Source organism: Heterodontus francisci, chromosome 10 (genome assembly GCF_036365525.1).
Source record: "Heterodontus francisci isolate sHetFra1 chromosome 10, sHetFra1.hap1, whole genome shotgun sequence".
Taxonomy (NCBI): Eukaryota; Metazoa; Chordata; class Chondrichthyes; order Heterodontiformes; family Heterodontidae; genus Heterodontus; species Heterodontus francisci.
Genome location: NC_090380.1, coordinates 104,274,454 through 104,287,094, shown reverse-complemented (window position 1 = coordinate 104,287,094; position 12,641 = coordinate 104,274,454). Strand labels below are relative to the sequence as shown.

Below are 12,641 nucleotides of genomic sequence, written 5' to 3'. Positions count from 1 at the left end.
TCAATTGATTTTAAATTTGTTGTGTGAAATCTGGATGTGAATCCCAACTTCATGCACTGGGTGGCAGTGAAGCAATCAACTCATTTAAGAATGGTGGATGCCTTGGTAAAGGAGACTGGAAGTAGAAAAAAGAGATAACATTATAAAAAAACATTCAAAGCTCAAACATAATGGGATTCAAACTCATCACCATCTCACTCAGAGAAAAATTCAGTAGGCTGAGTTAAGCACAGGGTTGACTTTATGAACTTGTGTTTCGGGCATGGAGCTTTGTATGCTGAGTGGATTGTGGGAATTTGTGCATGGAAAATCCTGATAGAGATACTGCCCTCTGTTGTACCTGAATTGCCAATAGGTGAGTTTCTGTGCCAAAAGCAGGGACACATAAAGTCTACCCTCTTGTACAATGCAAGCTCAGCCTATTGAAATGACTATCGTGTCCCAGTATGTGCAAGTATATTGTAAAAGGGATCGTGGTGTTGGTTATAAAAATGGCAAGTTAGGTACAGTGCGTGCAAGCTCAGAATTGGGCGGTGAACTTTGGGAGTCCCAGGATGACAATAAATTTTCTCTGACTCCCATCCAAACATGGCCAGACTCAATGGTGGGAGCAGGAATTCATTAAGGCAAGAGGCTGCAGCCGGGAACCTGTGGGATCAGTAAGTGGTAATGAGGGTGCTCTGGAATCAGGTAGCGTCTGGGAGGCCTGGGGTGGACAGAGGTCCGAGGCTTCATTGTGGAGCCCTAAGAGCACTCCTGCTTCTTCTAGGCCACAAGAACACCTCAAAATAAAATATAAACACTTACTTGCTTGAGCATCATCCGCCCATGAGGGGCCTGGTCCGACGTGGAAGTCGACACTCCTGCATCCCCCCCATCCTCCCTCCCCTCCCTCAGGACTCAGTCTAAAATAGCAGATCAGGTCCCTTTGGCGTCATTGGTTCCCAGGCTGCATTTTTAAACAAGACCCCGCCAGCTTGGGGTTGCTGTCCCATTAAAATTGGGACATGGTGGGAAGGCAGCAGGATCAAAGGCGATAAGGCAGTTTTCATTTTTATTGCGCCTGACCCACCCCACCATCTGTTATCCGTCGGGGGGGGCACATTAAAATCGGGGCCTGTGTCTCTGTCAGCCAATAAAAAATCTACAAGGATGCTCATCTTAACTTACGCTGTTCAGGAAGAGTTTTTTTGCCTCAGCTTCCTCTGGAATATTGCTGCCCAGTTCCTCCAACTGATTTGTGATGTCAATGATTTTGTCCCGAAGAGCTTCTTCTATGATTGGCAGCCAGTTCTGTACAAAGCAAAATGAATTCAAAAACATTGCGCACAGAAATAATCACAATATAGCAACTTACAATTAAATGTCATTTCATGCAGTCAACAAAATTCACAGTGATCCACTGAGACTCACAGAGTCACTTACAGCACAGAAAGAGGCCAATCAGCCCATCATGTCCATGCAGCTCTCCACGTCGCTATTCATTCAGCCTCTCTCCCCTGCTCGATCCCTGTAGCCTTGCAAGTCTATTTCTTTCAAGTGGCTATCTAATTTCCTTTTGGTGTAATTTATTATCTTTGCTTCCACCACTCTTGTGGTGGAGATCTGACTATGCTCCCCTTCCCTCTCTATTCCCGAAGGGCATTCTCCTTTCTTGGGGTATGTATCAAGGAGTTCACAGGAATTTGCCAGCCTTTGCTCCATTTCCTACCCATAATCTGTCATTTTCAGCCATGAAAATTTCAATTGTCTTAGCCTCATCAGCCTTTTCGGGGAGTGGGTTCTAGTTATCCACTTTGAGGAAAAAGGGGCTTTTCTTTCTCATGGGATGTGGGCATCACTGACAAGGGCAGAATTTGTTGCCCACCCCAACTGAGTGGCTTGCTAGGCCACTTCGGAGGGCAGTTCAGGATCAACCACATTGCTTTGGGTCTAGAATCACATGTAGGCCAGACCAGGTAAGGACAGCAGATTTCCTTCTCTAAAGGACATTCGTGAACCAAATGGGTTTTTACAACAATCGATGATAGTTTCAGGGCACCATTTACTGAGATTAGCTTTCAATTCCAGATTTTTATCAATTAATTGAATTTAAATTCCACCAGCTTTTAAACCCATGTCCCCAGGGCATTCGTCTGGGCCTCAGGATTACTAGTTCAGTGACATTACCACTTCAACAGCATCTCCCTTGATTTCACTCCTGTAAGGGCTTACCTCTAATTTTCAGATGTGATCTGGATCTTGTTCTGGATTCCTCCACCAGAGAAAATAGTTTCTTTGGTCTCTACATCATTGCAATCCTTTATCACTTTTAACAGGAGTTAACATCTAACCGTCATCCGATAGCAAGCACTACTTGTGCCACTGAGTACTTAGAAAAAAAATCTGGATCTTGTCCCATCCCATCCTATTTTATTCAATGGAAAGTTAAAGGGCCTTTACCAAACAAAATAAATGTTGTGACTAACCGTGATTTGGCGAATGAGCTCACTGGTGAGTTTGTTAGACAGATGTGTAAAGGAAGCAAAACCTTTGTCCAGCAGTGGCCTATGGAGACAGAAAGGCACATACTAATAAAAATTTGAACATAAAGTGACATTTCTTTTGCACCCTGGTTTTATTTCCCCTTCTCTTCATTAAGCTGTCCTCTCACGTTTTGTCTGATAACTCTCCTACGAATGTTTTACTACGTCCAAAGGCGCTATAAGATGCAAGTTCTTGTTGTAATATGCAACATCAGGACCAAGAGAGTGAACAGGTGACCTTTCCTCTCAAATGTTTGCCAGTATTCTGAATCTTTCCTAAAAGCATGGTTGAGATGAATTTTGTACAGAGAGGAAATTGTGCGAATAAACTCTCCTTCCTTTTATTTCATTATTCTTTCACGGGATGTGGGCATCGCTGGCTAGGCCAGCATTTATTGCCTATCCCTAGCTGCCTTCTTGAACCGCTGCAGTCCATGTGGGCTAGGTACACCCACAGTGCTGTTAGGAAGGGAGTTCTAGGATTTTGATCCAGCAACAGTGAAGGAACGGCAATATAGTTCCAAGTCAGGATGGTGTGTGGCTTGGAGGGGAACTTGCAGGTGATGGTGTTCACATGCATCTGCTGCCTTTGTCCTTCTAGGTGGTAGAAGTCGTGGTTTGGAAGGTGCTGTCTAAGGAGCCTTAGTGAATTGCTGCAGTGCATCTTGTATATGGTACACACTGCTGCCACTGTACATCTCTGGTGGAGTGTAGGAATGTTGAAGGTGGTGGATGGGGTGCCAATCAAGCGGGCTTCTTTGTCCTGGATTGTGTCAAGATTCTTGAGTTTTGTTGGAGCTGCACCCATCCAGGCAAGTGGAGAATATTCCATCACACACCCGACTTGTACCTTGAAACTGGTGGACAGGCTTTGGGGAGTCAGGAGGTGAGTTACTCCTGCCTATTGTGCTAATCTGCAGAACACATTTCCTTACAAAATTTGTTTTCATCCTTATTTGCTTCAGATTATCCTACTGTTTATTTCTGGAACAGAAGAAGGATTCATGGATGGGTTGTTTTGATTTTGGACAATAGTGCATAACTGGCAGGCTTCTATAATGTGTGGTAGTCTGTAATGGGCCACAGTGTGTAATGGCCTGGTTTGTTTAACAACCCATAATACAACTCTCCTGGTTTTTACTTACACTGAAGTGAATGAAAATGGAAATTGATGTGACAAAGTTGTAGCTTTATCTTTGACCAGTGCTCTTTTTGAGTGTGGCTTCCCACTGAGATCCCAGATTGGTGAAGTTACCACATGGATCTACATCCTTTAGTACAGAGTGGCCTGTTGTACATTTGTAGAACCTTCAAATTTTATTCAATTGTTACTTCATAAAAAGCTGAGTAATGTAACAGGCAAGACAACGTCCTTTCACCTCTGGGGACTAGAATCTAGCCCACATTATTCCGCCAAATCCAATTTCATACAGGATTAATATTGGGGTGGAGAGGAATTAGGATCATGGTTTGAATTTAAATGTTTGGAACGTAGGAACAGGAGTGGGCCATTCAGCCCCTCAAGCTATCATTTTATCATTTGCTTTACTGATGATGAAAATTCATCAGAAGCAGTAACAACTTCAATAATTGATGTCTCTGTAGCTAATTAGGTAGGAGATTTGCCATTACTGCCTGGGCATTAATCATCAGCTGGTTACAGCACAGAAAGGAAAATGCACAGGTACAGTCAGATACATTCCCACAAGCAGGAAAGGTAGGGCAACCAAAGCTAGAGCTCCCTGGATTACAAACGATATGGAGGAAGATGAAGCAGAAAAAAGGTGCATAAGCCAGATGTCAAGTTGATAATACAAATGAAAACTAGGCTGAATATATAGAAAGTTCAGAGGGAAACTGAAAAAGGAAATAAGAGAGGCAAAGCGAGAGAATGAGAAGAGACTGGCAGCTAACATAAAAGGGTATCCAAAAGTCTTCTATAGGCATATAAATAGTAAAAGGGTTGTAAGAGGAGGGAGAGGGCTTGGCCTACTGAATGAGCACTTTGTACCTGTCTTTACCAAGGAAGATGCTGCTGGAGCCATTGTGAATGAGGAGGTAGCTGAGATACTGGATGGGCTAAAAATTGATAAACAGGATGTATTAAATAGGATGGCAGTATTTAAAGTTTATAAGTCACCAGGGCCGGATGAGATGCATCCTAGGATACTGAGGGAAGTAAGGGTGGAAATGATGGAAGCACTGACCATAACATTCCAATCCTCCTTAGAGAGAGGTAGTGCTAGAGGACTGGAGAATTGCAAATGTTATGCCCTTATTCAAAAAAGAGTGTAAAGCCACTATGGGCCAGTCAGTTTAACCTGGGTGATGAGAAAGCTTTTAGAAATGATAAACCAGGACAAAATTAACAGTCACTTGGACAGGTGTTGCTTTATTAAGGAAAACCAGTATGGATTTGTTGAAGGCAAATTGTGTTTAACTAATTGATTGAGTTTTTTGATGAGGTAACAGACAGCACTGATGAGGGTAATATGGTTGATCTGTATGGGCTTTCATAAGGTGTTTGATAATGTGCCCCATAATAGGCCTGGCAGCAAAGTTAAAGACAATGTAATAAAAGAGATAGTCGCAGCATTGGTATGAAGTTGGCTGAGTGACATGTAACGGACTGTAGTGATGAATGGTTGTTTTTTGGGCTGGAGGAAGGTATACAAATATCATTAATATCCTGATATATATTAATGACTTAGGCTGTGTGTACATGGCACCATTTAAAAATTTGCAGATGACACAAAATTTGAAAGTATTGTGAACTGTGAGGAGGATAGTGATAAACCTCAAGCGAACATAGACAGGATGGTGGAATAGGCAAATTAAATTTAATGCAGAGAAGTGTGAAGTAATACATTTTGGTAGGAAGAACGAGGAGAGGCAATATAAAATAAAGGATACAATTCTAAAGGCATTTCAGGAGAGACCTGGGTGTATATGTGCACAATTTATTGAATGTGGCAGGGCAGGTTGAGACAGTGGTTAAAAGGTGTACTGGATCTTATAAATAGAGGTATGGAGTACAAAAGCAAGGCAATTATGGTGAACCTTAATAAAACACCAGTTCGATCTCATCTGGAGTATTGTGTTCAATTCTGGGCATCACACTTTAGGAAGGATGTGAAGGCTTTAGAAAGGGTGCAGAAAAGTTTACGAGAATGATTCCAGGGATGAGCGACTTCAGTTACGAGGATAGATTGGAAAAGCTGGGGATGTTCGTAAAATCATAAGGTCATAAGAAATAGGAGCAGGAGTAGGCCATTCGGCCCCTCGAGCCTGCTCCGCCATTCAATAAGATCATGGCTGATCTGATTGTGGCCTAAACTCCACTTTCCTGCCTGCCCCCCATAACCCTTGACTCTCTTGTAGATCCAAAACTGTCCAACTCAGCCTTGAATATATTCAATGACCCAGCCTCCACTGCTCTCTGAGGAAGAGAATTCCAAAGATCAATGATCCTCTGACAGAAGAAATCCCTCTGTCTTAAATGGGAGATCCCTTATTTTGGAACTGTGCCCCCTCGTTCTAGATTCCCTCATTAGGGGAAGCATCCTCTCAGCATCCACCTTGTCAAACCCCCTCAGAATCTTTTGTGTTGGCAATACGATCACCTCTCATTCTTCTAAACTCCAATGAGCATAGGCTCAACCTGCTCAAACTTTCCTCAAAGACAACCCCTTCATTCCAGGAATCAGCTTAGCGAACCTTCTCTGAACTGCTTCCAATGCAAGTGTATGTCTCCCTAAGAAAGGAGGACAAAATTGTACACAATGTTCTAGGTGCAGTCTCACCAATGCCCTGTACAGTTTTTATTTATTCTTTCATAGGATGTGGGCATCACTGGAAGCCCAGCATTTGTTGCCCATCCCTAACTGCCCTTGAACTGAGTGGCTTACTAGGCCATTTCAGAGAGCAGTGAAGAGTCAAGTCACATGTAGGGCAGACCAGGTAAGGATGATAGATTTCTTTCCCTAAAGAACATAGTGAACCAGGTGGGTTTTTACAACAACTGATGATAGTTTCATTCCTGAGACTAGCTTTCAATTCCAGATTTTTATTAATTAATTGCATTTAAATTTCACTGGCTGCCATGGTGGAATTTGAACCCATGTCTCCCCAGTGTTAGTCTGGTTATTCTTTTTCTTTTGGGCCTCCTTATCTCGAGAGACAATGGATATGCGCCTGGAGGTGGTCAGTGGTTTGTGAAGCAGCGCCTGGAGTGGCTATAAAGGCCAATTCTGGAGTGACAGGCTCTTCCACAGGTGCTGCAGAGAAATTTGTTTGTCGGGGCTGTTGCACAGTTGGCTCTCCCCTTGCGCCTCTGTCTTTTTTCCTGCCAACTACTAAGTCTCTTCGACTCGCCACAATTTAGCCCTGTCTTTATGGCTTTATGTCTGGTTATTAGTCCAGTGACATTACCACCATACCACCATGTCCCCAGTTGGAGTAAGACTTCCCTACTTTTATACTCCACCCCTCTTGCAATAAATGCCAACATTTCATTTGCCTTCCTAATTACTTGCTGTACTTGCATGCCAACTTGTTGTTATTCATGTAAATTTCTAGAAACCTGTGCTAATGGGGAGGTTGCATGTCAGCAAGACCTTCAAGAGCATAAAGTAGAAAATTGACGAAAGCAAGATGAGATCTGATTAATAAGTAAAAGTGATATTTGTTCTTAATGGAAAATAATACCGAAAAATTTGACTGTTGCTCAAAAATGTTAATTCTTCCTCCAGTGCAGCAGGCATTGTCGTATTAGCATTCAGCTCATGCTGTCCACGGCACTTGACAAGTATGTAACCTTTTCGCAGAGGAACAATTTTATTCTCAAGGATTTTGATAACATCATCTTCTGTACCTTTGTCAATCAAGTCCGGTTTTGTCAAAACACCTGCAAAGTGAAACACTAGAGTTTAGAACTCAAGGAATGGATGGATTTCAAATGTGATCAGCCTCCTCTCTAACATCCCAGCTATTTTTTTTTTTGCTGTGTGCGGCCTATTCATTTAAGTTTGCGGTACCTTTAAATTTTGCACGTTATCTTAAAGGCTACAACTTGTACACAGCCTGCACGATAAATTCCTGTTGCTATGAGGCCCTGCTCATCTCCTTACTGACTGCAAGGCTCCTACGCTAATTAAGTTTACTCAGTGTCAATTCGATTCCAAATGAAAGTGGGTCAGCTGTACAACACTGCTCTTAACTCAGCATAGTATCAGTGGAGAGAATATCTGGAGAGGCTAGAGAAGCGGCGAATCTTCTCCTCAGAGCAGAGAAAGTTAAGGGATGATTTATTAGAACTGTTCAAAATTATGAAGGGTTCTGACAGAGTGAGTCAAGAGCAACTGATCCCACTAACAGGCAATATGGTAACCAGGGGGCACAGATTGAAGACAATTAGCACAAGAACTAAAGCAGAGATGAGGAACAATGTTTTTTCATACTGCAATTTGTTATGATCTGAAAGGCACTGCCTGAAAGAGTGACAGAAGGATGTTCAGTACTAATTTGAAAAGGAAAGGTTGTTAGAGCTATGGGAAAAGAGCTGGAGCGTGGGACTAATTGGGCAACTTTCAAAGAGATGACACAGATGGCCAAATAGTCTCCTTCTACATTGCATGATGCTATGAAATTGGCCGAAGGGCCTGTTTCAGTGCTGTATCTCTAAACTAAACTAAACATGAACTTCTTGGAACTCAAGTTGCAGGCACATCTGGGTAGAAAGTGGAATGCACGGCACCCACCTTTCAAGTATAAAGCAGGCACAAACGCTGTCAAATGTAGCAGTGGTATGACCAGCGCTCATTTGGTTTCCGGCGAATATAGTCCTATCCCACTCAGGACATTTCTGCAGCGACTGTGGTTGCCAATGAAAGGTAAGGGGCAACCAGCCCCACCACATTGCCTGTTCCAACCCTCCCTCTTGGAAATTAACTGTCTGCTTTAGATGAGGTAAATGGCCCAACACTGGGGACCTTCAATGCACAAGCTGCCTGCGGAGGCACCGGCAGGCAGAGCATAAAATGTTCACATGGCCTGAGGCCCAATTTGTGAGCCTCCTCGCTGGGGCAGGCATCACTTATAGATCTCCAAGGCTGGCCCAAAGTCAGGCCCGGACAAAATTCAATCCCTCAATGTCCTGTCACTTATACTGTAGATCCAGCCCATGTAAGTCGGTAGAGTCAAGAGCAAAGAGATGTTCAAAAAACAGTTGGATGCTGGGCTGAGTCAGTTGGAGTACTAGAAGGAGAACCATAATGGTCTTAACGACCTTTTCCCATCCTTGGCTTGTTCTTATGCTCAAAACATTTCAGATGTCTAATACATTCTACACTGTGCTTCCACCGGTGTCCCTGAGCCGAGTTTTGATTTACCCATTGTTCTTTCTCCTTCAGGGTCAAACTCTTGTGCCAGCTGCAATGCTTCAATGGTCCCAATGTCCACGGTACAGGGGATGACAACCAAAATGATAGTTTCCTTTCTTTGAATATAGTTTTTGATGAGTCCTTTGGTCTGGAAAATAAATGTCATTTACTGTTAGGTATTATCAGCATAATTTTGAAATTTGAGGCAACTGTTATGAAGCTGCATAAGTTAAGATCACAGGATAGAGATAGGTCTGATTTTGTGACCCAAAATCCCATCTAGGAAGTTTCCAACATGGGAGCAGCACCTCATAAAATTGCCCATATACGTTCTAATGGATTTTTTCATTGTGTTTCTCATGGATAATTTTTAAGAATTGAGTACACAAGGAACTCATTGTCTTTGTCGACTGCTGATCGATAAATATAGAGCAGAAAGGGCCCTCCAGAAGGAACTGGAGGACCTTGTGCAGATACAGATTAAAGCACGTGGCATGTTGCATACACTGGTGTGCCAGCACATGACAAATCCCAATTGTCCTCCACTGGAATAACAGATCTTCTTTAGGTCTGTGTTGGGCTAAAGAGTGGTAGACAGAGGAGCAACACAGCAAGAAGGAATACATGCACTTCCCTTTCAGATCGCTGATACATGTACTGAGCACCACATTTAAACTTAAAGGCAGGAGGTTGTTGTTAACAGCAACATATTCAATAATGGTATATGGGCGGCATCACAAAATCACTGCTCCCTTGTCTTGTTATGAAATATGTCACCGAACCATCAGTGAGAAAGGCAACACCTTGGACCCCCATTTTAACTCAGGGCTAGTTTTTGGCAGGTGGGAAGCAGTGCAAGTTAGGCGTTCATTTGAAATGAGACGCAGGACTATTTTAACTCCTAACGGGAAGTCATAGGAAATGATGGAAAATTGCTTGCCCCAGAAGTTGCCCAGTGACAGTAAGTGAATCACGTGTGGCTGTATCTGTAATGCTTTTCGGCACTTATACATGATGTATAGTCTGATGTCACCAGCCATGGTTGTGGTGCTTAGCCAAAATCACCTAGTAACCATCCATTCTGCACAGATAACTATGGAATACAGTGTCCCGGGAGGCATGTCCACTGCCGGGAAACTGTTGAGGAATACATGTTCTTATTTATAAGTTTATTAATTATGAATTCCTCAAGATAATAATGTTCAAAGGCATTTGTTGGCTCTCAGAGGAATCAGAGCTACAATGATCATTATTAACAATAATTACACATACACTTACTGTCACAATTAACAATATACGATTTAGAGGAGAATTCCCCACAATACCATTCTCCACTTGAGAGGATTGGTTGGCTGAGCCTCGTCGAATTCTGAAGTAGGAACATAGGGATGGATTTTGTGTCCACAGCAGAGGTCCTGATGCTGGACTGGAAAGCCAGGGACAGCCTCGCCTTCAACGCTTGGGGGAACCCCAGCCTCATTTTTCGGTTGCTTGGGTAAAAAACTGCCTGACACCTAGGCTCCTGTCTTCCAAGAGCTGTTGGCCAATCAGACAGGAGTGGTGGCCACTGCTGGGACTCCAGCAGGCCTGGATCAGTCAGCATGAAGGCAGTCCCGGAATAGAGGTGTGTGGTGCTTGCCGGGGCCAATCGGACAAGCCCTGGCAAAGGGGGTGGGAGGGGGTGGTGGTTGGTCATGAGGGCGGGAGTATCTTTGCGGGGGTGGACCTTGCCACTGAGGGGGTCCTCCAGGGCCTCATGGTGCCTGATGAGGAGAGGCCCACACCCCGAGCCAGCTGGGAGGCTACGAGTTATTATTAGGTGGCCCCCACATGTGGCAGAGGACTCCCCCCACCCCCCTGGTAAAATACCCATGGCAGCAGGAAGAGGCCACCTTAATAGGAGCTTACTTGGCCACTTAAGGGACTCAATTGGCCTCTAGGCGGGAAGGACATCCTTGAGCTGCCCTGCCCCTGGTAAAATCCCATGGCTTAGGGAAGGCAACGGGTATGCCATCTGCCTTCTCTCACCATTTTAAACACCCCTCCCCACCTCCCAGCCCATCCTTAAAGCCCATAGTAACTGGAGCAGGCCATTCAGCCCTTCAAGCCTGCTCTGCCATTCAATGAGATCATGGCTGACAGGAGAGTTATGTCACTGGATAGTGGTCATGTCACTGGATGCGTAGTCTAGAGCCTGGACTAATAATCCTCAGACATGAGTTCAAATCCCACTGTGGTAGCTGGGGAATTTCAATTCAGTTAATTTTTTTTATTCATTCATGGGATGTGGGCATCGCTGGTCAGGCCAGCATTTATTGCCCATCCCTAATTGCTCTTGAGAAGGTGGTGGTGAGCTGCCTTCTTGAACCGCAGCAGTCCATGTGAGGTAGGTACACCCACAGTGCTGTTAGGAAGGGAGTTCCAGGATTTTGACCCAGCGACAATGAAGGAACGGTGATATAGTTCCAAGTCAGGATGGTGTGTGACTTGGAGGGGAACTTGCAGGTGGTGGTGTTCCCATGTATTTGCTGCCCTTGTCCTTCTAGTTGGTAGAGGTCGCGGGTTTGGAAGGTGCAGTCTAAGAAGCCTTGGTGCATTGCTGCAGTGCATCTTGTAGATGGTACACACTGCTGCCACTGTGCGTCGGTGGTGGAGGGAGTGAATGTTTGTGGATGGGGTGCCAATCAAGCGGGCTGCTTTGTCCTGGATGGTGTTGAGCTTCTTGAGTGTTGTTGGAGCTGCACCCATCCAGGCAAGTGGAGAGTATTCCATCACACTCCTGACTTCTGCCTTGTTGATGGTGGACAGGCTTTGGGGAGTCAGGAGGTGAGTTACTTGCCTCAGGATTCCTAGCCTCTGACCTGCTCTTGTAGCCACGGTATTTATATGGCTACTTCAGTTCAGTTTCTGGTCAATGGTAGCCCCTAGGATGTTGATAGTGGGGGATTCAGCGATAGTAATGCCGTTGAATGTCAAGGAGAGATGGTTAGATTCTCTCTTGTTGGAGATGGTCATTGCTTGGCACTTGTGTGGCGCGAATGTTACTTGCCACTTATCAGTCCAAGCCTGGATATTGTCTAGGTCTTGCTGCATTTCTACACAGACTGCTTCAGTATCTGAGGAGTCACGAATGGTGCTGAACATTGTGCAATCATCAGTGAACATCCCCACTTCTGACCTTATGATTGAAGGAAGGTCATTGATGAAGCAGCTGAAGATGGTTGGGCCTAGGACACTGCCCTGAGGAACTCCTGCAGTGATGTCCTGGAGCTCAGATGATTGACCTCCAACAACCACAACCATCTTCCTTTGGGAAAGGTATGACTCCAGCCAGTGGAGGGTTTTCCCCCTGATTCCCATTGACCTCAGTTTTGCTAGGGTTCCTTGATGCCATACTTGGTCGAATGCTGCCTTGATGTCAAGGGCAGTCACTCTCACCTCACCTCTTGAGTTCAGCTCTTTTGTCCATGTTTGAACCATGTTTGAATTACACAATGTCTGGTGACCATGGTTGAAATTATACGTCCCACCTGGGAGCAGATGTGTGTTGGAGGGAGGGGTGGGGGAGTGGGGAGAGGAGGGGAGGGGTTGGTTGAGTGTAGAATTGTGTGGGATGGTAGAGATGCCATCATAGCTACAGCTTCTTGAATGGCTGGGATCATTAACCTGTCAATAACCTCAAGGCTTTCTGACCTATGAAGCAAGCATCTAACAAAAAAAGTCTACTTTTGCCTCT

At 44.5% G+C, this 12,641-nt stretch overlaps 1 protein-coding gene across 2 annotated transcripts in view; it reads right to left on the bottom strand.

Moving 5' to 3' along the window:
• The window catches only part of LOC137374695 (interferon-induced GTP-binding protein Mx-like), a 57,845-nt gene that overhangs the window by 30,367 nt on the left and 14,837 nt on the right, over nt 1–12,641 (bottom strand). For both annotated transcript variants that reach the window (XM_068041204.1, XM_068041205.1), the window contains exons 5-8: nt 8,915–9,053; nt 7,233–7,431; nt 2,469–2,547; nt 1,171–1,293 (exon numbers count right to left, since the gene is read on the bottom strand). In XM_068041204.1, coding sequence (XP_067897305.1) covers nt 1,171–1,293; nt 2,469–2,547; nt 7,233–7,431; nt 8,915–9,053 — 540 coding nt within the window. The remainder of the gene's footprint in view (nt 1–1,170; nt 1,294–2,468; nt 2,548–7,232; nt 7,432–8,914; nt 9,054–12,641) is intronic.